This window comes from Gavia stellata, chromosome 17, assembly GCF_030936135.1.
Source record: "Gavia stellata isolate bGavSte3 chromosome 17, bGavSte3.hap2, whole genome shotgun sequence".
Taxonomy (NCBI): domain Eukaryota; kingdom Metazoa; phylum Chordata; class Aves; order Gaviiformes; family Gaviidae; genus Gavia; species Gavia stellata.
This window is the reverse complement of record NC_082610.1, coordinates 3,118,230-3,145,911: the sequence shown is the minus strand read 5'-3', so window position 1 is coordinate 3,145,911 and position 27,682 is coordinate 3,118,230. Positions and strand designations below refer to the sequence as shown.

Here is a 27,682-nt window from a genome sequence, read left to right as displayed (position 1 = left end):
CATAGAAGTCGCCCAACTGAGCAAACACAGAATAGGGGTGGAAGTTCGTAGCTGCTGTCGCTGAACTGGTCGGTATCGCTGTGGGCTTTTGAGAGCTAACGGCTCCAACTTCTTTTGGCATACGTGATACGTAATGGAGGATACATAGGTGATTTAAAAAGTAGCTTCCAAAACTCCTCTATTTTTCGTAGCTGGAAGATCCTTGTGATTTAAGCACTTACGTTCTATTCACTTGTTCTCACAGCAATACGTTCTTTCTAAGGCGAGGCCTTGGTGCTGCTGGAGAGCTGTTCTCCAGCTCCCTTTCAGGTCAGCCAGGCCTACCCCCTGCCTTCTCTCCTCCTTCCCCTCAGCCGGGGTGCCGGTACCTGCGGAGCCGTGTCTTCTGGGGCCGCGGGCAGGGCCGCCCGCCAGCTGCGGCCGCCTCCCTGTTGAAGACGGCTTTACCGGCTGCTCCGTGAGATTCCTGAGGGAGCCCGTTCCAGTGAACCGCAAGCGCCTGCCAGGACAGGCTTAACACAGCTAAAACTGTCAATAAATGCCCTGCCGAAGCTCTGATCAACGCGTGTTTCCTCAACTCCGCTGCGACTTTCCCTTCTGCTTTGAAAAAAAAAATAAATTACGCCTATAGATATATACGCGGCGCAGGCGAACGGCGGGGGCAGCCTCGGGGTCCTGCCGCGGAGCGCGGCGCGCGCGCCCTGGGCCGCGCCGCTCCCACGTGGTGTGCCGCGAGCCGCCGGGACCGCGGCTGCCGCCGGAGGGGGCGGCTCTGCCCGCGGCGGGACTGAGGGACGGGGCGGGGGGGAAGGTCCGGGCGCCCCGCAGCCATGCAGCGTCGGAAGGTGGACAACCGCCTTCGGGTGCTGATCGAGAACGGGGTGGCGGAGCGGCAGCGGGCCCTCTTCGTGGTGGTCGGCGACCGCGGCAAGGACCAGGTAACCCTCTCCGGGCGGGCGGAGGGCCTCGCCCTGCCTTCGAGGCGGGGGCGTGTGGGGGGGTGCTGGTGGTGAACCGAGCCTTTGAAGAACGGCTGGTCTGTAATCCCCCGGCAACCGGCTTTTTCCTCCGCAGAGCGGGCGTTAGGATCGGCCCGGCGTAAGGCGGAGCGGCGGCCTGCCCAAGCGCGGGGGAGGGAGCTCACCGCCCTGCGGACAGGCGACGGGGTGTCAGACATGGTTTAGGGGACTTCCTCCTTCGACATCTCCTGCTTGAGAAGCTCCTGAACACCAAATAAAAGCGAGTGCAGGCAAATCGGAATATTTTTTTAAGCCGGGGCAAAAGATACTTAACTTTCTGGCTCGCAGGAGCTTATTTCCTATCTCACTTCTCTTGGAAGACATTACGGTTTTGCGCTCGAGCCGCGTTTTACGGACTGAGTCATGTTGCAGGTGCCGCCACACCAGAACTGGGGCTGGACCTGCCAGGTAGCATGGTATGGAAGAAATTAACCACTAAACTCGTTTCTCTTCAGAGACTCTAGACTTGTGTTTTTCGAGCGGAGAGGAGAACAGCACCGCAAAACCCTAACAATTTAGGATAAGTCAATTCCGTTAGCTCCAGCTCCTGGGGAAGTAAAATAAACTAGTTACAAAAAAACTTGGAAAATAATGAGTTGATCGGGTGGCAGTAGAAGAAAGTTGTCGTTAATTTACAGCTAAAGTGGACGGGTGAGTTCTGGTGGGGCATATCCTGAGTCTGGTTGTGTTCAATATTTTGACCGATGAGTTGGATTCCAAAGCAGTAAGTATGCTTACTGAATGTGCAGGCTACGTAGCAGTGAGGCGGGTTGCCAAACCCGCTAGAGGATTAAAATTCAAAATAAAATCTTGTTAAATTGTAGAAGTCATCTGAAATATGTTGTGTGAAATCTGTACTAGGAGACAAATACTAGGAACTGTATTTAGCCTGTCATAATCACCTTCCGTTTGTGCAGTTGTTACTAGTTCTGCCAAAGGAGAGTGCAAAAGAAACGGTAGGTATAATTCAGCGTCTTCAACGTCTTGCAGCCCTGGAGAAGGCACAGATACACGCGACTGTGTAAAAACGAATGTAACCTTCACAACGTGTCAAGGGATCGTTCTGTTTTGTACAGGGTTGCTCAGTAGAAAATGTAGCTGTAAAATCAAGTATAGAAAAATATTTTGCTCTTCGATGTTAGCTGGTGAGTACAGTTGCTCACGAATGTTTCTGTGTTTTGGCAGGTGGTTATACTTCATCACATGCTGTCTAAAGCAACCGTAAAGGCCAGACCCTCTGTCCTATGGTGTTACAAAAAGGAGCTGGGCTTTAGCAGGTGAGATATGTCTTGTGCTGTGGTTGCTGCTTCGTGTGAAGCAAAAGCTCTGGGACTGGTCTGCTTGAGCGCAGATTGTGTGATTTGGTTGTAAGGAGAAACAAGATTAGTTCTTGGAGGAGCTATAGGAAGTTTGGTCTTCCAGAACTAAAATTTGGCTTCCGTAATACAGTTGACATCAGCTCTAGGTACTTCTGGTTTCTTTCTGAAGCTCTAATGCTAACTCTGTTGTCCCAGACCAATCTCTCCCTCACCTTTTTAACCTCAAAAGGCCAAAACCTTAATTCTTCAGGTTTTAGCCTCAGTAATATTTAGGACTGAATGCAGATTAAGCATTGGAATTCCTTTATTTTGAAAAAGTATTTAAAATTTTAATTCTTAGATTTGTGTGCCTACTTACAGTATGCACACAAAGTCAGGAAGGGAATATTGCCTGCAACTGCGTGATTCCAGCCAAGCGGTTTCTTGCAAAAACAGCTGATTCTGTGTGATATCCACCACTTTGGGCTGAAGGCACATGGAAACATACTGTGAAAGCAGCAATTGTGATCCAAGATTTTTTTTTTCTTGGAGGCTGAGCTCTGACTTCCAATTAGACTTGAACGTAGGGCTGAATGCACTTTTCTCATACCTTTTTGCAAGAAAACTTCTGTATAATTTTGTTCTCCAGCCACCGGAAGAAGAGGATGAGACAACTACAGAAGAAGATTAAAAGTGGAACTTTAAATATAAAGGATGATGATCCTTTTGAGTTATTTATAGCAGCCACAAACATTCGCTACTGCTATTACAATGAAACTCATAAGATTCTTGGTAACACTTTCGGCATGTGTGTACTTCAGGTAAGGACTTAAACTTTTGACTTAAAAAGCACATTGCACTAATATCAATTGCTTTCAGGTTAAATGCTGCAGGAATGGTATTTGCTGCTTCTGTTATTTCAATTATGATGGCCTTACGTATCTTTTACAAGTTTTGTGAGGGTGAGATACCCGTGTTGGTAGAATTTTAATGGGACGTTGGTTAATGCAAATGTTAAGTGTGTATTAAACTTTGACAAATAATGTTTTCAGATTTGCTGTTCCTTTTAGTAGGTGCTAGTTGCACTGGTGAACTCTAGGCAATTTTGAAGTTTTATTTATTTCCTAGGATTTTGAAGCCTTGACTCCAAACCTGCTAGCTAGAACTGTTGAAACAGTAGAAGGGGGTGGAATTGTGGCAATTCTCCTGAGAACTATGAACTCACTGAAGCAGCTCTATACAATGACCATGGTACGTCAATGGAATGTGTCTGTTTTGTGTAAGCAGGTACATCGCGGTGATGCTAAGTTTTGCTTTGGTTAGGGGCTGTGGTCTTCCTTCCATCATCTTTCCTGCTCCTTCATTCATCTATGATTGAATGTGTCTTATGCTTAGGCAGTTCTGCCAACCTCGGTGTCTTGAAAAGCTGCTAGATTACAAGGAACAAACACCTGTCATTCACAAATGTAACTGTGTTCTTTTGTTTCACGGTAGTTTTGGAAAGTATTTATGCTGTCTGCCCATGTAACAGAAAGTTAGGTAAAAAATAGGCCTTTTGAGTGTTTTGTGACCTGTTGCTATGTAGATGAGCTTCACAACTACTGTGTATTTCTATATATGACCTATTCACATTGAGTTTACTTATCGCTAGAGCAGGAACTGTTTCCATTAGTAATAATGCCAGTAGGTGAATTAAAATGATAGACTATTTTTTCTTAGCACCCCTGAGGTGTTTGAAATGTTCTGTACCTGGCAGAATTGACCTTTAAGTCAGGCAAGAATAAGTAAGACCATTGTGAAAAGTATTGGCGGGAAAGCTACATTTTTAACAAGTCTATGGAGAATGTGGATGTTTCACAACAAACAGAAACTCAGAATCCTGTTTGGGATGCACTGTTGCTGGAAAGGGAGACTGTAATCACAAGAGTGGAAAAGAAGTTGGATTGTCCCGTGAGTAACAATCTTGTAGATGTCATTGTTACTGCTGTTCCCTCTCCAGATTGTTTTTGTTCTTTTTGTTTCAGGATGTACACTCTCGATATAGAACAGAGGCACACCAGGACGTGGTAGGACGGTTTAATGAGAGGTAAGTTATTAAGAGTGTAAGGGATCTAGGCTGTATGCCCAAGAGGAGCATCTGGAACAATGTCATGTATTCGTATTAGGAAAGCATCCCATAGGTTTGCATTGGAATAGGGCTTCTTGACTGCTTCAGTGAAGTTTTCATGTGCTGTTCTGGAAATGAATACAGTTTTTTGTTGGAGGAATTGTATACAAAATTTTGGCATACGTTACAAGGGGTATGCAAATAGGCCCAAATTTGTAAACTGTTCCGAGTCCCTTTCTTGAAATGCTTTGTAGAAACATATACTCCAGATACACAGAAGTTCGGATACTTATTGCACTACTGTAAAACAAAACTGCTTAGTGTGGAGTATTCTCTGTGGTTTTAGAAGTGTCTTGTAAAGGTGTTTTCTCTGCTTTTATTGTATAGAATAAGCAGCTTTTACGGAGTGACTGAGCCCTAGCTCTAGCTATAGGAAAACTGCAGAATTTGTTCTTTAGCATGCAGGTTGTTACATGATGTCAGAAATTAGAAGGATGAATAAGCCAGTAACGACTGCAGTCTTTGGGGGTGAGCGTTTGTCACAATTGCTGTGGATTCACGTTTTACACTTTTATGCAGCTGCCTCCCACTTAAATGCTGGAAGTCACTTTCTGGCTCTCTTGGTAGATCGTCTTTAGTTAGCGTTCTTCTCTGGAGACGTCCTGGTAAGCAGGTATCTGTTTTGGGTAGATTACCTTGATTTTATGGCAAGAGGCACACTGCCAGTTGTGTGAACTTGTGGTAGCTCAGCTGTAAATACTATGTCTGGGGTTAGAAAAGAGTTTACATTAACTACCAAAATGCAATTGTGTTGCTAGTGTTTTTACTGAGTTGCCTCTGCTTGACTGCTCAGGTTCATTCTGTCTCTGGCCTCATGCAAGAATTGCATCGTGATTGATGATCAGCTGAATATCTTGCCCATCTCCAGTCACGTTGCAAACATCACACCTGTTCCACCACAGCTGCAGGTCAGTAAGCAATGTCAGCCACTTTTCCTTGGGAGAAATTGGTTTGAGTTGACCATGGTGTGTTAAAGATTTAAAAAAGAGGAAGCTTTCCTTTCACCCTGATTTATATCAAATAATGGTCATGCAGAGAGGAAGTACAACATTCTTCAAAAATTATACCTGGGACGGGTGAAGCATGGGAAGCTGTCCTTTCTTTCCTCCTTGGGTTTTTTTTTGTCGCAGGTTTGGTTTTTTTGTGCTTGCCTGTATTTATTGATTTTGCTGTATTGCTGTTTAGCCTAGCGAGGTGGAGCTTCATTGCTGCGGTTGCTGTTTCAGAAGTGCATAGAGAGATTTCAAGCTAATGGACAGTTGGGACGAGACAAATAAAAAGACCTTTTGAGGGTTGGAGGGTGGGAGAACAGTTTGGAAATAAGCATATTACAAGCTCAGGAGACACCTGATAGCTAGAAGCTGTCGTAGTTGTTTCAATTTCTGAGTTACGCATGCCACATCTCAGGAAATATTCACTGAATATAAGCCAGACATACAGCTCGCACTGTTAGAAACGTATCCTTTTATCACTTTCAGTTGTAGACTAAAGTAAAATGGAACCAGTTTTAAACAGCAATCTTTAAGCTTTTGAACTGTTTTGTTTGGCTTAAGGTTCTGTCAGAGATGGTAAAAACATTTTAACAGAGCGCTGATTTTAAAAAACCAAACCAAACCAAATTTCCCTTAGCATTATAACAATATTGACAGCAGCACAAATGCTTATCAGTTGAAGGGATAGACTGATGCCTTTGGAATTTTAAGTGACAATTAGGAAAATCAGAATTCATTCCTATTTAAAGTTGATTGCTTTTGCGTCCAAGTTTATTGTTTGGCTTTGAAAATCTTGATATTGGTTTGAAAACTGATCTGTTGCTGCTGCAGTAGTTTTTCTCCCTACATGGCAATATGTACACCTCATATGACAGGTATAACAAAGATCGTAAAATTTTGGAATAGCCTGAAGACTGAAAAATGAATTAAATTCTTCAGAAAATTTGTCCATGGTCTCTTCTTCTTAGCAATGCCATTCTCCAGTTACTATGTACTGAAAAATTCTTTCCTTTTTCACATCGAAGCTTGGGGAAGCCAGGATACCCACCTCTTGTGTAACCATTGTCCTGAAGATACATTAAAATTGAAGTGTTAAATACCTGTCCGTCCATTTAAATTTTTCTGTTTCTAGGGAGTATATTCAACCTGTGGTAACATTTCCTTTCAGGTATCTTTCTCTGCCTGATAGAAGATATCAGAAGACATCACAAAGGTATAATTGTGCCAAAGTGTCCTTTACTAATCCTGTTATGGTAAATCCTGTGCTTACAGGAAGATAGGCTCCGGCCGCAGGACTTGGAGCTGAAAGAACTGAAGGAGAGCTTGCAGGATACGCAGCCTGTAGGAGTTTTGGTGGATGGCTGTAAAACCCTGGACCAGGTTGGTGTGGTGTTTAAATTTGAGATACTCTGTGCTTGACAGGTCGCCTTAGGTTACTGATGTTTGTGTCTCATCTTGCATGTGTCTCATCTTGCATGTAATAAGTTTGCAGATGACACCAAGTTGGGCGGGAGTGTTGATATGCTGGAGGGTCGGAAGGCTCTGCAGAGGGATCTGGCCAGGCTGGATCGATGGGCCAAGGGCAATTGTATGGGGTTGAACAAGGCCAAGTGCCGGGTCCTGCACTTGGGTCACAACAACCCCAGGCAACGCTACAGGCTTGGGGACGAGTGGCTGGAAAGCTGCCCGGCGGAAAAGGACCTGGGGGTGTTGGCCGACAGTTGGCTGAATATGAGCCAGCAGTGTGCCCAGGTGGCCAAGGAGGCCACCGGCATCCTGGCTGTATCAGAAACAGTGTGGCCAGCAGGAGTAGGGAGGTGATCGTGCCCCTGTACTCGGCACCAGTGAGGCCGCACCTCGAATGCTGTGTTCAGTTTTGGGCCCCTCACTACAAGAAGGACATGGAGGTGCTGGAGCATGTCCGGAGAAGGGCGACGGAGCTGGTGAGGGGTCTGGAGCACAAGTCTGATGAGGAGCAGCTGAGGGAACTGGGGTTGGGGTTGTTCAGTCTGGAGAAGAGGAGGCTGAGGGAAGACCTCATCGCTCTCTACAACTACCTGAAAGGGGGTTGTGGGGAGGTGGGTGTTGGTCTCTTCTCCCAGGTGACAAGTGATAGGACAAGAGGAAATGGCCTCAAGTTGCGCCAGGGGAGGTTCAGGCTGGATATTAGGAAAAATTTCTTCACTGAAAGGGTTGTCAGACACTGGAAGAGGCTGCCCAGGGAGGTGGTGAGTCACCATCCCTGGAGGTATTTAAGACCTGTGGATGAGGTGCTTAGGGACATGGGTTAGTGGTGGACTTGGCAGGGTTAGGTTTACGGTTGGACTTGATGATCTTAAAGGTCTTTTCCAACCTAAACAATTCTATGAGTCTATGATTCTATGTAATCAAATCTGAGTGTGAATAGTGATGGGTGTGGCGTTAGAGAATTTCCTTGAAAAATTGATTGGACAGGGTAGCTCAATGACAGTATCAGTGATTTCCTTCATGAAGTTGAACATAAGTGGAAGGACTAGAATGGAGGCAGGAAGCTGATCTGGAGAAGTCCACATTTAAAAAGATGATGAGTCTAAGGGTTTGAAATAAGCAGGAAACTTAACCTAAAGTTTCTGTTCACTTTAGTTCTGAATAGAAGTTGAAAATATAGTATAGTGTTTTAATATGCCCCTATTCCTGCCTCCCCTACACTTTTTTTACTCCAATTTGAGAATCACCAACTAGTGCAAATGAAGGCCCTATTGTATTTGTCTTTCCTGTTTCGGAGTAGCTGCTGAGAAGCTGCAGTTCAGCCTGGTGGCTCCCAGAGCTGTGCACTGCTTAAGTCCTTTTATAGTAGGTCTTCTCGCTGCCCAGATATGTTTGTCTTCCTCCTCTGAGAGCAGTGTGCATCTTCTCGTCTTGTTGAATATACTGTGTGGTCAGTGGCATGGAGGTAGTAATTGAGAGTTGCTGTACTGATTGTTGATCTGTGTTTGGACCCGAAGAATTTCAAGAACTCAGTGAGTCAAGATTACCACTTCTTGCATGTTATTTGTCTGGGTTTTAATGTTCACCTCTCCCATTTTGTCTTTCTCTTCTTTCTTCCTGTTCTTGGAAAGAAGATATGTACTAGTGGTAAGTCTAAGTAATGCTGAAAGCAATTTAAAAACAGCTGATTTTTGCTTTCTATTTCTGATCATCAGGCAAAAGCAGTTCTGAAATTTATTGAAGCCATTTCTGAGAAGACTCTGCGGAGCACTGTGGCATTAACAGCAGCCAGGGGACGTGGTAAATCTGCTGCTTTGGGACTGGCTATTGCTGGAGCAGTAGCTTTTGGGTGAGTGATCCCCCTCAATCTCCCAGACTTTATTTGCGTCCGTGAGTTTAAAAAAAAAAAAAAAATTACAGGCTCTAAATATATTTGTAATTTCCAGTCCTCCATCCCTCCTTTTTATTATTCTTATATCTTTTGATTGCTGCATACACTGATACTCAAGTTTTTCTATTTTATAGTAATAAGAAAACCCCAGTTTTTAAGAATCAAAATAATCACATATAAAGTGAGATAAATGTCTAAAGGCATCTGCTGTGTTTTGGTTATTAGGTAAAATCAATCCCCCTTATAAGGACAACATTCTATTAAGCATGGATATGTAAAATTTGTCAGAAAAGGAGTTAAATTCTTGTTTTATTTTTCTGTGCAGATACTCCAATATCTTTGTCACATCTCCCAGCCCTGATAACCTTCACACTCTCTTTGAGTTCATATTTAAAGGCTTTGATGCACTGCAGTATCAGGTAAGGCGAGCAGGCTATTTTACAATACTTGCACAGTGTTTTTGTTTAGGGGTTTTGATCTCAGCTGTGATTTTTGTTTACATATATTAGCTACCAGCTTTTGCCCCTACCAGCACTTTTAATAATGTTCCGCAAAAGTGATTCATAGTACAGTTATGTTTCCTTCTCTGTTTTTAAGTTGGGAAAATCTTTTATTTTGTGAAATAGTTTTTAACGTACATAAATAATATCTCAGCTCTCAGGCCTCTGAAGCTTTTGTTATAAGAGTTTTTAACTAGAATCTGAAGTAACAGTGTACTCTTAGCAAACTTATTTTGATGATAATGGTAAATGATGTTTTTCTTGGATCTTGGCTTGTTCATACTGTTTAACAATGTTTTCTCTCAGGAACATCTGGATTATGAAATTGTTCAGTCTTTAAATCCTGAGTTTAACAAGGCTGTTGTCAGAGTGAATGTGTTCAAGGAGCACAGACAGACCATTCAGGTAACTGGCCTCTTTTGTACTCTTGCCTTTCTACTTTTTGTTTCTGACTGTTGGCTTTACTGATGCTGTAGTTGTTTTGATTTTAAGCATGTTCATTTTATGTGATGTGTAACTGTCCTGATTGATTTTGCTTTAAGGCAGACCTTTTTTCTGGTGAGTGACTTTCACAAAATATCTTCTTTCTGTGAGTAGCTTGTAGATTACAAAGCTCCCTTGGTAATTGCTCATGGGTTTCTTCTTGAAACAAAAGCGAAGGAAGGTGAAAGAAACAGTGAAGGAAGAGCATATGTTTCTAGTGATTAGATTTCCTTTATTTTCATGATCTCTGCAGATAAATTTGTGTGGAAATGCGCAAAACAAGATGTGTGACCCAGTCCTTGTTAGGGTAACATGAACCCTCTCCCAACTATTTGTTTTCACGTCTCAGTCTCTGGCTTGATGGTCGTGGAGAACAGGGACAACAAACAGCTTTTCAGGGCTCCAGCTTTGCCAACTTTGACATTTCCCTAATTCCCAGACAAGCTGTTGTTGACAATGATGGTGTCCTCTCATTCCTTGCAGTATATACATCCTGCTGATTCTGTGAAACTGGGTCAAGCTGAACTTGTTGTGATTGATGAAGCTGCTGCCATTCCTCTACCCCTGGTGAAAAACCTGCTAGGCCCTTATCTTGTTTTCATGGCTTCTACAATCAATGGGTAAGGCTTGAGCAGCAACTCTCTACCTGGGAAAGCAGTTGTGCAAGTGGACTATTTCTTACTTACAGTGCTTTTTTTTTTGTTACATGCCATTACGTCAGGTCATGCTAATTCTTGATCTGTCATGGAACTGCTCCTTAAAATAACCAAGAGTCAGTACCTGAACTTGCTGCTTTCCTTTGGTTCCATTGCTACAAGGAGCAAATATATAAAGAGGATTCTGCAGTCTGTTAGGAGAGAGGGAAGAATGACATCTTCCTTCCAGTATGGTGAGACTAAGAAAGTGACAGGGTAGGCTGCCCTCTCCTACATGTGCAAGAACATCAAAAGGCAGTGGTTCTCTCAGATGGTTGGGGCCCTCATAGGCCTCAGAACGGCATATAGCTCTGGATGGCAGCCTAGTTCTGTGCTGGAGCTTCCCCATGGCTCAGGATTGCTGTTTGGTTATTTGCTTCAGACTTTTGTCTTCTGCTTTTCAGGTACGAGGGTACTGGTCGATCACTATCTCTGAAGCTCATTCAGCAGCTCCGTCAACAGAGTGCACAAACCCAAGTCACCATGACAGCAGAGAACAAATCTACGGCTACAGCTAAACTCACCTCAGGTACCCCATTGTATTCTGGACTGCGGTGTATAACCATGATTCCGGTGCTGCTGACTGGCAAGCCCTGTGGGTAGCCCGTGTGTCCATGTACTTTGCAGCTGTAGGAGGGTAGTGGTATGGGAAAATGAAGGATCTGTCCTCTGTTTTTTCCTCATGATTTTCAGATGTAAAGGCTTTTAAGGGATGAAAGCTATGCAAGTAATGATTTTCTAATCTCCTGGGAGCCCTTCAAGGGACACTGATCCTGTTGGATTCTTTGCTAGCTGTAACATCCAACACTAGATGTTCTTCTCTGAAATCTGTTTGCAGCTCGTACGTTGCATGAAGTCTCCCTCCATGAGTCAATCAGATATGCCCCTGGTGACCCAGTTGAAAAGTGGCTAAATGATCTGCTGTGTTTGGACTGTCTCAGCATCACCAGAATTATCTCCGGCTGCCCGCTGCCTGAGACTTGTGACCTGTATCCTTATTCAGATGGTGTGCTCTGATCAAAATATATTGCTTTCAGGTGAAGGAGGCTTTTTCAAGCTGATTAATAGTGGGTTCTCCAGCTAACGTGATAACCTCAGCACATGATCTTTTGGCAAAAGCCTATTAAGACCACATTTCTGGAGTTAAGCTCTTACCATTGCCTTATAAGACAGGTGGTGTGTGTTCCAATGACATTACCGAGCTCCAGTTTTATTGCAGAGACAATCCTAAGGAAGGGTTGAATGAAGGGAAGTCCTTCATCAAGTTATAAAAGGTTTAGCTTTACAGATGAAAGTGTGAAAGCTATGAACACTACCCAAAGTCATTCATTCTTGTAGATAGAGCTGTAGAGACTTAAGAGCACAAGCCAGCGTGTAGCCCAAGGCTATACTGAAAAATATTACTCCTAAACCAAGAAGGAGCTTTTTTCCTTGTTTCCAAGGAGGTTGTTTCCTTAACTCCTCTGTTCAGGTACTACGTAAATAGAGACACACTTTTTTGTTACCACAGAGCATCAGAAGTTTTTCTGCAGAGACTGATGGCCCTTTATGTGGCTTCACACTACAAGGTAAAGCTTGTGCTACTTTTATCAAAATTTCAGCTAGGAATTTTGCTTGTTAGGACAATCTAAATGAATTGACCTAATTGAGGTTTTCTGAACAGCTTCAGTTGCTTCTTGTTGTATACAGATCTGTATTCTCCCTTCTCTGAGAAGATCTCTGCCTTGGTCTTGGCTGAATACACTGAATTTACAGATACCTGGAATATTTTTGTCTTGAGAAATTCTGGAGAATAAATTCTAGATGAGCCTACAAGCTTGTCAGAGTAGTATCAGTGATGAATCTCTTTTGCAGTTCTCTTTACTGTATTCTGGTAGCCTCAAATTAACCAAAAGAGTAGTACCATTGTACTACTGAAAAGAGTAATAAATCATCTCAAGGTTTCAAGACCATGGGTGAATAGTAAATGCGAGTGGTGAAGTCCATAAGTACTGAGTACTAAAAATCTGGCACTTTAAAAAAAAAAATATTTAAGGTTTGGTAGATTAAGAGATAAGTAGCTGTATAAAAATAGGAAGTTCAGTTCTGTACATATTAGAGCAAGAGGTTTCACCTGAGAAAAACAGATGCTGTCTGGTAGTATAACAGCCATGAACTGGCCTGTGAGCTTCTTCATCCATCAGTATTGTACTAGTTCCAAGTTTCTTAATAGCCCTAAATTCAGAAAATGGAGTGTTGTTCAGAAGTCAGCTATACTGGACCTTGAAGCTCTTTTCATGGAATAATTCTTCAACTTTCTGATACGTCTTTACCCTCCAGAACTCCCCCAATGACCTCCAGATGCTATCTGATGCACCTGCCCATCATCTTTTTTGCCTTTTACCACCTGTTCCACCTACCCAGAACTCGTTACCAGAAGTACTTGCTGTTGTTCAGGTAAGTGAGCAGCAGATGTCTATGAAGTGAACTGTTTGTTCAACAATGAAGCGGTATACTGCTGTGAGACAGTGTACTATCAGTGTACTGTGACAGCAGTGTACTCTCTAGGAGTAGATGGTAGCTTAGGGCTGTGGGGTTTTTGTGTGTTACAACGGTGTATTAAGGTCATTTTTTCCCCTCCAATTTCTTTTGTTAACACTAATTGCTGTATAAGTACATTGTGATGCTGATCCTTTCTCATAGACCTCCCAGTCTCCACAATGCATTTGTGCTGAGAAGCCTCTGAGGAGCTGAACTACGGCTTCAAGAGATGACTTTGTCCTCCCTTCCTTCCTTAGGAACAGAGATTCTTACTTATCTGTGTTCAATGCAGCTAGTTAAATCTACTGTTTCTTAAAAGAAAAAGCCCCATTTCCGTGAAAAATACATGACATTTAAAGAGAAATATTGTTTGGACAAGATTTTGTTTGCTGTTGATGGACTACAGAAAACGCATAGAGCACTTTCTATGTTTTAATCTCTTCAGGCTTCTGTTGCACCACAGTGTAATACCTACTGCGTCAGAGGTACCTGGCTGGCCCACTGGTGCTTTCTGAGACGGGGCTTTTAGGGGCAGAGCCTGTTTATTGATACACATGTGTTTTCTCACCGTGTTGCAGAGCAGGGATCACATGAAATGTCAATACTGCATCATGGACTTGGCAACTGAGTATAAATTTTGATTCTGCTGTAGTGGAGTGACTGTAGGAGAAAACACTTATTCTCCATTAATGGTCTTTTACCTTTTCTGGCAGGTGTGCATGGAGGGAGAGATCTCTCGCCAGTCTATCATGAACAGCCTTTCTAGGGGAAAGAAAGCTTCTGGTGATCTTATTCCCTGGACCATTTCAGAGCAGGTGAATAATTTGGCTGTGTACTCACACCCAGGATATATTTCAGCACTATGTCTTATTTCTAGAGTACCCATCTGTGTTCTTTAAATTGACATTTGTCTCTTACGCAGTTCCAGGATCCAGACTTCGGAGGCCTCTCTGGTGGGCGTGTTGTTCGTATTGCAGTTCATCCAGATTATCAGGGGGTAAAGTATTTTGGAATCCAGTTATTGTGGAGAATCAGCAGTGGTACCATGAGAAAGGCTGTACAGGCAGAATTCAAGAACAGGGCAAACATTTCAATTGCCCCAGTTTTCAGCATTTTAAGCCTGGGGACTGAGCCAACGGTAGTAACAGAATGAGGTCAGATGCCCAGAAATGGTCAGACGCCGCAGCAGGCTGGGGGACATTGCTTTCCTCTGGGTGGGTGGCAAATCAGTGCTCCCGTCATTACTAGGCAGCATTGTAGCATGCCGGCATCCGAAGCAGCAGTAAACAATCAGGATCCAGTGATATTTATTGTGGGATTACCAAACGTTCACACTGGTGTTCGGCATTTTCTGAGCGCCAGAGTTAAACACCAAGAATTATTACACAGTCCTGAACTACCAACTGGGCTCTCATTGTGATACTGGACATCCAGGTTCTGTAGTGTCCTTCACCATGGAGCTGCTATGTAGCAAAGAAAATGCATTTTTGCAGTGACTGAGTGATCTCTGCACTGATGATTGATAATGGGTTTGTAAGGTGAGAACGTTGTTGCCCTGTCTTAAAAACTAGATACATCTTTTTGCTTATAGTGTATTGTTTCTGCTTCACAGATGGGCTATGGCAGCAGAGCTCTGACTTTACTGCAGATGTACTATGAAGGCAAATTCCCATGTTTGGAAGAAAAAACAATTCAAAAGCCAAAAGAAATTGCAACTGTAAGCAGTGAGGTATGGAGCTCAGTACATTTTTTTTGTATTTTCTGTTATGCTAAGCTGTTTGGTTTTCACTGCAAGTCTCGATAATTATTTCTCTCTGTAAGGAGGACATACTCGTATTTATCTGTTATACAGAATAAGAGATTTAATTTGCAGATTTCTGTGAGGATTGCTGCTAACCCTTTTCCACTTTCTTTTTCAGTCTGTTAGTTTATTAGAAGAGGTTGTGACACCTCGGAAAGACTTGCCTCCTTTACTTCTCAAACTGAGCGAGCGACAAGCTGAAAACCTAGACTATCTAGGGGTATCTTATGGCCTAACACCAAGATTACTCAAGTAAGACATTATTCTATTTGCTAGTTACATCCAGTGCAAAAATATAACTATATAAATTATATATATTATAATAATTTATGTATTCTATATATAATATGATATTGTATAGATATAGATGCACATATTTTAGCCCTTGGATATTTTCTTTATCTCTGCATGTTTCACTTGGTTTCTAAAACTGGGACAGCTCCAAGCCCACTTCTCCTGTAAGATTTTTTCTTGATGTACAGTAGGGCTGATCCTAAGTGCATCCTTCAGGGTGGTTTTTCCTCAAACTCCTTCTGAGGGCGAACCCATTTCCTTCTTGGTTGTCTCTGTGATCCTTCTAAACAATTAACTAGCTTTAATTGCTCAGTTTTTCCAGGCTAGAGAAGTAAGAACAGCCTGTAATAAGTAGGGAGAAGTTAAATACTACTTCCTGTGACCTGTAGAAGCTTGAGCTGCTGCTGACTTCAAAGGTAGTTGTTGGTTTCCTGACTAATGTAAATGCTTTTCACCAGCAACTGCAGCTGCTTCTTGCTTTTCTTACCATGGAGGAACTGAGTTACTGCAGCAGTAAATCGTTTATTGATTTTTCTTTCTCCACCTTACAACAGTTTTATATAGAAACATACAATTCTGTAATGAATGCAAACTTTTTTAATATTATCAAATTCTATAAAATGTCTAGGTTTCTGAGACTTTCTCAGCCATAGTATGGGGAGTTGTGAATCCATAGTTTGGGAGACAGTTTCAAAATAATGCAGAATTCTTCCTGTTGCTGGCCTAAAAGCAAAGCAGTCACTTATCACCCAAAACCTTGGTTCCTTGCTGGCCTTCCCCCACTTACAGAGGACCTGGGGTGCTGTGCAGGCACAAGAGATGAGACTGAGTTCCAACAGAAGAAGTAAGAGCGACGGAGGCCAATTTGTGACTGACCCAGTCACAACAATGTTAGACAGCTATGTGCGATTTGGCATTTCACATACAGAGACTGTGGCCTGTTTTGTTCCACGGCAAACATGCTGCAAAGTTCATGCCAAAATATGATGGTGAATTGTTCAGCTGTGCAGGAGAGCGTCAGAACTGAACGGTTATTGTGAAATCGTCTTAATCTTTGCAAATTATAAAACAAACAGTTCAGATGTCTTACTTTATTTGAACAATCCCTCTCGGGGCAGAGGGAGAGAATAAAGTGTTTCACTGCTTCTTTTTTGCTTATTTGTTAGCTGTGATGGGATAGATAAAAGAAGGATGAATAGTGGGGTAGGGAGAGGCTGGGGTGCACATATAGGGCTTCCTGCTGAAATTTTGCAACATCCTGTGTAGCTGATGAGTAGTCATCCCATAGCCTGTGGAGGTAGGTTGCCAGTGACAGTTGCTCTGGGGCCTGGCTTCTTTCTTTTGTCTGGGATGCCATATGTTTGGTCTCAGCAGGTCTTTTTAATGCTAGTCCTCCTTTTATTGGGCAAAGTGAATTGTAGGATCAGTTCACAACTAAGATGCAAGAAGGAACAGAAGGGTGGAAAGGGATGTAAGCAGGATTTTGCTGATCAGTCTGGGATTCTCTCTGGTCCACAAGTGACTATCTGAAACCTGGAAGTTGCCAGGGAAAAACCATTCATTGAAGAAGAGCAGAGTCTCTGAAGTAAACTGTAAATTCTCAGTCCCTCCCCAGGGTACCCCTTAGGAGTCTGTGATATTGGTCAAAACCTGTTTGCCTGTTTTTAAAGGAGGTCTTGGAAGCAAGTCAAATGCAATAACTCTTGTATCATGTCTCTCAGTCTTTGAAAGTTTGCTCATTTTTTGATATCACAGTCATCATTTTTCACTCCTCTACGTTGGAACCTCTGTCAGTTTGATTGCTGTTACTACTTTCTGTCAGTGTTCATTTTCATTAGTTGTTGGGGCGTCTTACAGACTTTTGCCTTGTTTTCAACAGTTGTTCTTCTATGGTAGATAGATTGCACTTAGCCATAAGTGCTATTGTAGAATCAACAGCTCCATAATTCTCAGTGCTTTTTTTCTTTTCCCTTTCCCCAGGTTTTGGAAACGTGCTGGATTTGTGCCAGTTTATCTAAGGCAGACACCAGTAAGTAGCATACTGTTTCTGAATGAAATCCAGCCCTATTGAAATCAATGGGCATCTTTCCATTGGCTTCTGTGAGATGTGATTTGGGCAGGAAAGTTTTCTGAGACTACATACATGAGTTGTTGTTGATTTAGAAGACTTTTGCCTTCTTCAGTTGAGCATAGAGTGCAAAGGGTTCATGGGGATGATGGGATGATGGGAAATATATCTTATTTATTAGAATGACCTGACTGGTGAGCATTCGTGCATCATGCTGAAGGCGCTGAATGAAGAGGACACTGAGCAGGAGCCTTGGCTTACTGCATTCTGGAAAGGTAACTGATTTTGCCAGCGCTAGAAGAATCTTCTGCGATATTTATTCTAGAGGTTCACAGGAGTTGTTTATTTTATCATCTTGTCCTATAGATTTTAGGAGGCGGTTTCTTTCTCTGCTTTCCTACCAGTTCAGCACGTTCTCTCCATCATTGGCATTGAATATTCTTCAGAACAAAAATATCAAACAGCAGCCACAACCACGTGAGTACCCTGGCTCACAGTGTTCCGTTAGATTGCAGTTTAAAGTCTATGTGTAAGTTTTTCAGAGTTCTCGACACACGCATTACATGATGTCTCTTGTGGAGTGCCATGAATTGCTCTTGGTCAGTTACTGTGTTTTGTTCCTATTATCCAGAAAAATGCTTGTATTTCCAAGTAAAAGCCAAGACGACATTTTCCACCACTGAAAACGGGTAGTGATGGTTTTTTGGTGTGGGGTTTTTTTTCCTGCTCTAGAGGGCTCTTGACTGTAACAGCTAAATGCATGACAAAACATGGATGGATATTGACACCTGCCAAATCCAGCATGGAATTAAAAGGGAAGCCTTGTCTAGCAAGGGACAGTAGGCAGAGCAGCTTGCTTAGGATCTTAGGAAGAACACTGTCATTAGAAATTTGGAAATTGGAATGTGATGTCTTTCTAAGAGAGAGGCAACTGCCATGTTATTGGGCTCAGCCAGCACTTGTCAAGGGGAACACACAGGCAGTATAAAAAAAGGGGCCAGACAAGACAGTTCTAACAGTCACTTCTGGCTTAAAAACAAATTGCTATTCTCTCAGTATGCCTAACAGAGGGGAGTTCTCTGGAGAGAACTTGGTAATCTGTGTCTGGTGGGTTTTCAGTATCTGTCTTGGTAAAAGCGTTTTAGTTGCTGCTGCAAGGGAACAAAGCTCTTTAACAGCAAAACCAGCGTAAGATAGTTGAAGGCTGGGCAAACTGTGTTTCTCAACCCTCGCTGTTTTCAGTCTCTCTGGCATTGCTGAGTTGATATGCTAGTCTGTTTTGACAGTTGCAATGTTTTTCATATGGACGTATGTCTGTCTGAAAAGACTTTGAATAACCAAGCCAGTCTGAAGAGCAGTGTTGTACCTAGTGTGTTGAATTCTCAAGTGTGTTAGGAAGTGAACCTGTGGGGTAGCAGTTGGCCTTTGCTCAGTGATGTGGAAAGGAACTTGTTAAATACTGAGATCCTGGAGAGTTATGAAGAACAGTCTTGACATTGTTGTCTTTTTATTGTACCCATCAGCCATCAGCCGTGCTGAATTAGAATCAGTTTTCATCCCATATGACCTGAAGAGATTAGAGATGTACTCTCGTAACATGGTGGACTATCATCTCATCATGGATATGGTACCTACCATTGCCAGGATGTTTTTCCTCAACCAGATGGGTGATATCTCGCTCTCTGCTGCACAGTCGGTATGTGTAACTGTGAGAACAAGCCATGCTTCACCTCTCTTTGTATAGATGTTTGGAATAGTTTCCTGTTTCCTGTCATCTTTAAAATAAGACTTTGCTTCAGTTAATTGCTTCTTTTGTAGTTCTCTTCATGATTTCTCCTGCTTGTAGTGTTCTTCCCCCTTTAGCGTTTGCTTTGAATAAAATTTGTAGGGATCATATTCCGTTGTGTGTTCAGTGAAGTACTCCATGCATTTATAATATGGTGTGAACTGTGCCTTAAAAACCTCTCAAAATCTTCTGGCTCTTGAACTATACTTCAGGGGGAAGGTATTCATCTGTACTAAGTATGGAATGGCACTGGCCATCTACAGAATAATTCAGGGGTGTTCCAGTGTATCTGAGCAAAGCTTCAGCTTGTACCAGAGAAGCCTTGTACTGCTTGAGTAGAGGAAGGACTTGGTAAAATGTAGGGAGTGTAGAGGGTATTAGTATTTCTGTTTGCTCTAAAAGCCTCTATAACTGAAACACATGTCATTTCCTCAGGCCCTTTTTCTGGGGATTGGCCTACAGCATAAATCTCTGGACCAACTGGAAAAGGAGGTGGAACTGCCCAGCAGTCAGTTGATGGGCCTCTTCAACAGAATCATCCGCAAAGTAGTCCAGGTAATAGCATCATGACAATCTTTGTCTTGGTGGTATTGGACCAAAGTGTAATTCCAATACTGAGCCTGGCAGTAATAGGCAGCTGAATCAGAACTGTGTATCTTTAACATGTCCCCAGTAATTGACTGTAAACTTCTTTGTAAGATGGGAAAATCCCAGTGGGAAAAGCAGGTATTTGTGGCATTGATTTATATAGTGTTTTCCCAAATAATAGCACTTGTGTTATGCTTGTAAATGTTGAAATGTCATGACGAAAATGCTGAGCGTACAACCCACGTAGCCAGCTGAGCCTGAGCCATTTGTTTCTGATTGTTCATGGCATTGTTGGCATCTCAACTTTTCTTGAAAAAAAAAAACCAAACCTTTTCCAATATCATTTAGAGGTAGACTCGAAGTCCAGTGAAATAACTGGAAAGTTTTGGATCTGTTTTTCTTTCTCTCTAATGTCTGTGATAAAGCGAGTAACGTGATGACTTACAAATGGTGAGACGGACAGAATACTTGCCAACTGCTTGCAATTGCTTGCTGAGCCTGGGGCCTCTGGTTCTCAAGGATCAGGATATGGTACCAAAGCTTCTGCAGTCTGGCATAGGTTGTTCATTGGAGAGGTGATTTGCTCAGCATAACACCCTTATAATTATCTTGAAGAAAATACCATACAAAAAAATAAACATGCAGCTTTTAGCTGCAAATGTTAATCAAGTGATGCTGTATTACATTATGTTGTAAACTACGAGTTCTCTACATTTATACGAGTGACATTGAGTGCTGACTGATTCTAGTTTTATACTTTTTATAAAAGCTGTATATAATTCTGCCTTCAGGAAGCAGCCTTGAGCTTTTTATTTCAGCATGATGGAATGCATGCATCAGAAATAAACAACTCCCTGATAATATTTGCAAGGTTAGAAGACTTCCATGGGGACAGACAGCATTTCTTCTTTATTTTAAAGCAATAACCTAGAAGAAACACCAGCAAGTCTTACATATGTTGACTGACTTGATTTTCAGTTGTTCAACACAGTCCAGGAAAAAGCTGTGGAGGAGCAGATGGCGGCAACAAAGGATATTGTAATGGAGCCAACACTGAAATCTTTAAATGACGATTTGGTAATTATGAACTTTCTTCTTCATACATATGTAAACATTTCATGGAGTTCCCTTGGGTGTAGAAGCCTTGTAACCTAATTTTCTTGGATGGAAAGAATTCCACATCAGATCTGTCACTTTATGGTAGTTAAAACCTGACAGCTTTGCGTTACATGCTTGTAGTCGTGCTTTGTTAATCTGCAATATAGATTTTTTCGCAGAACCCACTAAGATGTTCTTGGAGTTATATATTACAAGTATATGTATGCAAATAACATAAAAATGCAATTATATAAAAGAGATAAGCTTTTCAGGATCAGCTGGTATTTGGTTTAGGGTGTGTACCTCTCTTTCAGTGGGAAAGGTGTTTTCCTTGCATTAAATGGTCACTGTTGCACTTAGAACTTAATGCATTTGTTGCGCTGTCCTGTTGTAGGAAGAAGCTGCAAAGGAATTCCAAGAAAAACACAAGCAAGAAGTGGGGAAGCTGAAGGAAATGGACCTTACACAGTAAGAATTTATCTGTATGAGTCTCAGATGCAGTTTTCGCGATATCTGTTTGAATGCCGGGTCACTCGTGCATCTTGCTGAGGCTTGTGCACAAGACTGTGGTTGCAGTATCACAATCTCAAACCATCACTAAATGAGAAATAGCAGTGGGTATTTTCAACAGTGGCCAGGTAAGATAAGCATATGCTGCTACGCTGGTGGAAACTTTGGCTATTGTGTGCTTAACAGCCAATAACTCAGTCTTCATCGGCTCTGTTAGCAGCTGCTTTGTTTCACACTCAGAACATTCTTTCCAGTATGAATTAAATTCAGTAACAACTTCTGTTCAAGGCCGTTCACCTGTTTACCTCAGTACATGAATTCATTGCTTGGGAAGTGTGTCATACTCCCAAGCGTGAACTTACCAACTTCCCTTTTTCTGCTGGTATTTTGAAGAGAAAGCAAAAGCTTGCGAGTTAGCAGATCACAGCTGATCAGCAGTGAGATCTGTCTGTCTGTGGAACTGTACAACCAAATTGTTGTTAGAGTTGGGGCTGGCTCGTCGTTACAGTGCTGCAAACAGAAGATGTACTGCAAACCGGAATGCTGGATCAGTTCTCAGCTCTGTCCCAGTGCCTCTGGCATGAGCTTGAGCACATTCTTCTTTTACATCTGTTCTCTTTTGTCACTTAAACGGCAGTAGCTCTTACTATGTATCTTTGTGTCAGTCTTGATCCTGGCTGTGTACAGTATGTATAATGTACATATATAAGCTATATAGTTCTATAATGTGGAGTAATAAAGCAAGCTGCCTGGCTGTGGACTCTTTCTAATTATAGTTTCTCGTGCTTCTAGAAATAGACATTAGTTTCCTCAAACCAGGATACCCGGGCCCTGTTGTCTGCTATCAGCTTAGCTGTGTGTGCAACTCAAGTGAAAACAGTACCTGGCTAATTTTAATATTCTCTTCTTTAACAAAAAAAAGACCATCAAAACCCCAAATCAACAGAAAAAGAACAACTAACCAGAGCTTCTTTTACTAACTACAGTGTGCACGGATGCCTTTTAACTGCTGTAGAGTTGGACAATTTGTAGGATACTGAGTCGCTGAACCAGCAGTTTACTTGACGTGTCAGCAGATGTCTCTTTTTTTCTGGACTGACAGGAGATACACATGCCACTGATTCTCTCCCTTGTCTCTCCTCCTCCCACTTTTTGTCTTATAAATCCTGTTTACTATACTGACATCCCAGAAGAGTTGACTTGTTTTGGCTCTAGATTAATCTCTGTTAAATCTGAGAAAAGGAGTAAAAGCTTCTTTGAATCTTTCGTTGTCTTGTTTGAAGGAAGGACAAAAATGGATGTGATTTGAAGTGACTTGCAGGTCAGTCACATTAGGAAAACAATATAACCAGAATTTTTTAAAAGTTTTGATTCTGTTTTTTAGCATTGATAGTATTACATACCTGTTTGTCATTTTGAACCATGTTGCCTTTTTTTTACCCAGAAGTAGATTTCTGTTCTTCTCCACGAGGAGAGACAAAAATCTATTTTGAACACTTTTCAATACAGTTTATAGAAAACTAATAGAAGAGACGGAGCTGTTTGATTTGAAAAGGCTTTGTCCAGTATTGTTCAGCTTTGCCTGAACAAAAGCTAGTCTATTCTAAATCTCTAAGAACTTGAGATGGAGAGCAACCACTCAATTTTGCTACATGACTGCTTTGCCTAGTTAAATTTGTATGTAATTTCCAGGGTACTCGAACACCCAGACGAGGGGCACTGAACATGAGCTTATTTGAATAGCAATTGTTGTCTTAATTGCTCTTTTCAAAAGAAAGCTGCAGGTCTTCAGTTTTTCCCAGATTGATGCAGAAAAACTGTACTGTTCGCTGGTCTAGGAGCAGCTGCTAATTTAGCTAACTTTCCATTACAAGCCATTGCTTTTTGCATCCTCTTCCTTTACCACCACAACCATCCTTCCTCTCTTTTTTCAAGGGGGGGAAAACAAAAAAAGCCCTCAAGCTTTTATAAAGAAATTTATATAGTGAATATAGATCTGATTGTGTGGTTGTCAGGGTTAAAGCTGTCATGATTGAAGGTCTATCTTTTAAGAAACCTAGTGGGCAAAGTAGAAGTATACACCTCTGCTATGGAAAGTACAACCTTTGTGGCTGTATTTTTTGCTTTCATGACAAATGTACTCTACTCAGCACTCTGCTTTTCTGATGAGAGGCTTTCATAGATAGGTTTTGTGATGTTTACAATAGGGGCTCCTGAGAGAGCTGCATTCGACACTGACCAGCTTTGGATGGGGACAATTGTTGGTCGCTATTGACCTAGTTTAGACTGAGTCTGCTGACAGAGTCGTGACAAGCTATTGTATCCCTTTGCCAGTCTAGTTTTGTATGTATTTCCAAATACTGATTTGGTTGGGTGCTCACGCAGTGGCTTTGTTTGTAGACTAGTGTGTGCCTGACAATATAATCACCTTATTTTTTTTTACTTTGTGCTAGCAATTTTACTTGGCTTTTTCTTTACCTTTTTCACTTAGATATATTATCCGGGGTGACGACGAAGAATGGAATGAGGTGCTGGGTAAAGCAGGACAGAACGCTTCCATCGTCAGTTTGAAAAGGTTAAGGAAGTTGAAATACTCCACATCGGTCTCTCTGGTCTTTCCTGCTGGCTTTATCATAATGTTTTTCAAAAGAGCGAAGCTGGAGAGTTAAATGCGGATAAAATGAACTTAGCGTCCTTGATAGATGCTCAGTTTTCCTGGAGAAACTGGGGTGTGAGCACCTGAGAGCTCTACTGGGTACTCAGTGGTCCCTCTAATGGCGAGACTGCTGCTGTGAATTCTGTTTTGCTCTGCAGCATACTCCTGTCTTCATGTAACTCAGCTGCTTATTGTAACTTTTTTCGCTTGACATGGTTAAGTCTTGATCCTGATCACGCACAGAAGTTGGTACTATTTCTCCCTTGGGTCACTTTTAAAGAAAGAACTGATTCCACGTAACTGTCCCATTTGCTGTGGGAGCTAACACTGGGTAGGAGCCTATGGTAGTCCCATTGGAGAAAATGCAAATTCAAGGAAGAAGAATTCTTTCAAGTGTGAGCTTAAGCCTGCAAAATATTGAGTCTGAATTTCTGCAATTCCTTCCTTTTCATCCATCCTCTTTCTTCTACCTTGCCCAGCATGGAGTCTTTCCTCATCTTTTCCTTGGGGATTTATAGTTGAGACTTGCCTGTTTGCTTATTTCCCCTTCCTGGGGTCCCTGACAGCTGAAGTAATCGTGTGATCTCTATTCCACCCTCTGTATATTCATGGGTTTTTTAATGAATGCTGGAAGCTGTGAGTTCCAGAAGCCTTACAGGAATGAGAGAGTCTTGTCAGTGCTTATAAAGATTGGAGCTCTGTCGTGTTTGCTCCAGTCAGAATCTACTGCAGGAACAAAATTGTAACCTTAAAACTGTCAGTGGTAATACTTTTCCAGGTACTCTAAATTCCAGATGCCTTATATGAATTGCCTTTAGGACACATAACTTAGCTCTTGTCATTGCTTTTCAAGGCTAAAAATCAAGATCTTACAGGATTCAAACTGGGTTAGAGAATCTGAAGACACTAGAAAATCTAGGTCATACTCTTGTTCGTGCTTTCTCTAGCACCAGTTTAAATGACCCAAGAAATTGGAAGTGTTTTCTCCCATCTGCATTTCTGTATAGACCCTCGCCCCTCTTTTACAACAAAAATTTCCCAGCTGGGTGGGAATCTAGTGTATTTTTAACAGATATTTTGTTCCTGTTTCCCAGTGAGAAGAAGAGAAAATTAGAAACAGCAAGAGGACCCAAGCAACAGAAGAAATTTAAGAAGACTAAAGATGTAAAGCAGAAGTGGAAGAAATGACTTTAAAGCCAATCAGTGAACTTGAATTAAGAAGTGACGGGTCTGTACTTAAGAAGTACTATTCTCCTTTAAATCAAGAGACTTTCTTTTCGGGGGGGTGAGAGCTGGAGGGAAGGGAAAGCCTTAGAGGCATTTTTAAAGTGTTTGTATTACGGGAAGTACAGTGACACTGCCAGGAGACAGTCTATGAAGATTTTTTATGAAGTGTGACTGCAGAGCTTGAGCAAGGCACTGTGCAACACACTGGGATGTTATGAGGGTGCTTTAGCAGCTACACAGTTCCCGTTCAAAGAGGGCAGATCAATCTGTAAACTTTCCCACATCTTAATGGTTGATGTCTTTATTAAAAAAGAGTTTGGACAACAAAGGATAGAAATGTGTTAGGCTTTGGTACGTGACTCTACCTTTTAGCATTGCAGCACGTCTTGATTGATACATGCAGCTACTGGTTCGGTAGTACTGCCACTCCTTTGTAGCTTGAGGGAGTTTTTGGTGTGAACGACAACTGACTTTTTATTTGGGGCTGGCTATTCAGTGAGCACTAACCATGTTGTCCATTCAGACTCATGATGTGGTGCTGGCTTACAGGAGTGCAGGGTATACAATGAACATTTCTATTTTGGAAGGCAGTCTATAGTTCCTACTTACTGTGCTCCTCAAGCAGCTGTACTAAAGGCTGCTCTTTTCCATTCACACTTGCTTGCAAGGCCTCAGCATTCCCATAGCTCAGCCATTTACGTTTCCTCGTTCTCAAGCAGGGTAGCATTATTAATAGGTGCTGGGGAAGCTGCTTTGGCCATTCTGTCTCCCTGTTATCTGCTGACCTAGAGCCGCTGCTTGGCTTCGGTGGAAGGTTTTGTCTCAGGGTTGCCAGGAAATCGGCACTGTCGTACAGACACATGGTCTTAGTGATCTTCTCCTTGAGCTCGGGGGCCGGTTGAGCAGGGAAGCCACTGAACTCCCCAGCTCTGTTACTGGCAATAAATATCACAGAATCTGTACCGGCCTGGAGCTGGCTTTTTCTGTGACTGCAGTACTCTACGTCTGGTGCCTCTCAGACTTTAGACGCTTCAAAACAAGGGCAAGCCTTTGACACAATGTCCCTGTCCCAAACCTGAGTGCCCTGGTGCCTTGTTTTGATGTTCCGGCTTCGCACCCTAGAGCTTTGGAACAGAGGGACTTACCTACAGCTGATACACAGCTGCATTATATTTACTTGTAGATCTCACAGCTCCTGTTTCCAGCAAATCCTTGAAGAAACAGTTTCTTCCTAGGTAAAGACAGTATTTCTTCTCTAGGAGACTGTTTTACGAAGCATTGATATTAAGCATGGGCCTTGTACAGCCTGTGTGTACCTTTGGGTTAGCAAACCACTACGTGGAAGTCAGTGGCAATAGCACATCCCCCGCGCTGGGCGCAGCTGGGCCCTGAGAAGGGTGATCTGCAGCTGCAGCCCTTAAAGGCTTGATGAGGGGCCCGTTATCACCCCTTGTGTGAGAGAGCAGCACTGGCAGTCTGCAGGGAGGAGGAGGTGGTGGATGGCTGCCCTCAACCAGCTCTAAAGAAGTTGTGGAAGGAGTGGACATGGAAAGCAAGAAGCGTGAGGCTCTTCACAGCTTCCCGGGAAGCCCTCCAAAGAAAAGGTGAGTGTGAATTCTCCCTGGTTTTGCTGCTGTTATTGTTAAAAATAGGGTAAGAGGTGGCCCTGCTGGGAGAGGGGTGAAGAGCTACAAGCCCTTGCTTTGGGGGACGGGGTTTGCTGGACATGCTGCTGTCTGGATGCTGTCTGTGCCTGACCTGGTTCCGAGAGACAAAAGAACGAAGCTGTAGGGCAGGGGATGTTAGAGCAGGCTGGGGCAGGAGGGGCGGCAGCCAGGGCTGGGGCCCTTTCAGGGGACGCTCCCCGGCCAGGTGAGAGGAGAGCTGGACGGCTGGGCCTGGAGGCTGTTCTCTAGCCCAGGGATCTGCAGCATCAAAGGCTGGGAAGCACAGAGTAAATAAAACACATTTCCCATGGATTCCTCTAGGACTGTGGTTTTTCCAGCGTCTTGCTCGATGCAGAAACCTATTGAGTTGGTCACATTTGTCTGAGGGATGGTTATTGTAGTAAAAGGGCTTTTTATGGATTGTCTGAAGCCGGTCACATCCTTCAGCCATTTGAGGAAGGGATGACAAAGATGTGCCTGAAGTGGTGGTCAGGTAAGGAACTGGTATGAAATGGTTACTGACTGAGTATCATTGGCTTGCCCACTTCTGCTTGGTGAGATTCAGCTGTGGTTTAACAGGCTGCAAGTCAAAGCTTTAAACGCTTTTAGAGTCCTTTTAAAGCATGTTGATACTTGGCACTAATAAAGTGGCAGTAATTAGTTCAGATTCTCTAACCTATGCAGGTGGCTGGATTTGTTCACCCAGGTGGCAGTGTTTTACTTGCTCTGGGTCTTGCTGTCTAAGAGGTGACAGTATCAGAAGGCTTTTTTATTATTGCGCATTACTACTTGTGCTAAGAAAATGCTGATTGAACTTCCTTAAGATGGAGAAGCCGTGCAAATTACGATGCTTATCTCGGGAGGGCCGTTAAACTCGAGTCCTACTAATAGGTTCAAAACTAAGGTTTAAGAGAAGTTTTATTATAGAACACCCATGTGCTGTTAGGGCTTAGAA

At 42.6% G+C, this 27,682-nt stretch overlaps 1 protein-coding gene across 1 annotated transcript; it reads left to right on the top strand.

Moving 5' to 3' along the window:
• Positions 1–830: 830 nt before the first annotated feature.
• NAT10 (N-acetyltransferase 10) lies at positions 831–25,421 on the top strand. Its single transcript, XM_059825774.1, has 28 exons — positions 831–938; positions 2,205–2,296; positions 2,967–3,138; positions 3,446–3,568; positions 4,342–4,403; positions 5,278–5,392; positions 6,749–6,856; positions 8,659–8,792; positions 9,160–9,253; positions 9,641–9,739; positions 10,301–10,437; positions 10,917–11,041; positions 11,351–11,501; positions 11,984–12,080; positions 12,832–12,948; positions 13,746–13,847; positions 13,955–14,029; positions 14,645–14,761; positions 14,952–15,085; positions 17,108–17,156; positions 17,377–17,470; positions 17,562–17,672; positions 18,719–18,891; positions 19,417–19,536; positions 20,548–20,646; positions 21,062–21,135; positions 23,669–23,752; positions 24,928–25,421. Exons 1-28 carry the CDS (start codon positions 831–833, stop codon positions 25,019–25,021), a joined length of 3,060 nt encoding a protein of 1,019 aa, XP_059681757.1. The 3' UTR covers positions 25,022–25,421.
• The last annotated feature ends 2,261 nt before the right edge of the window (positions 25,422–27,682 follow it).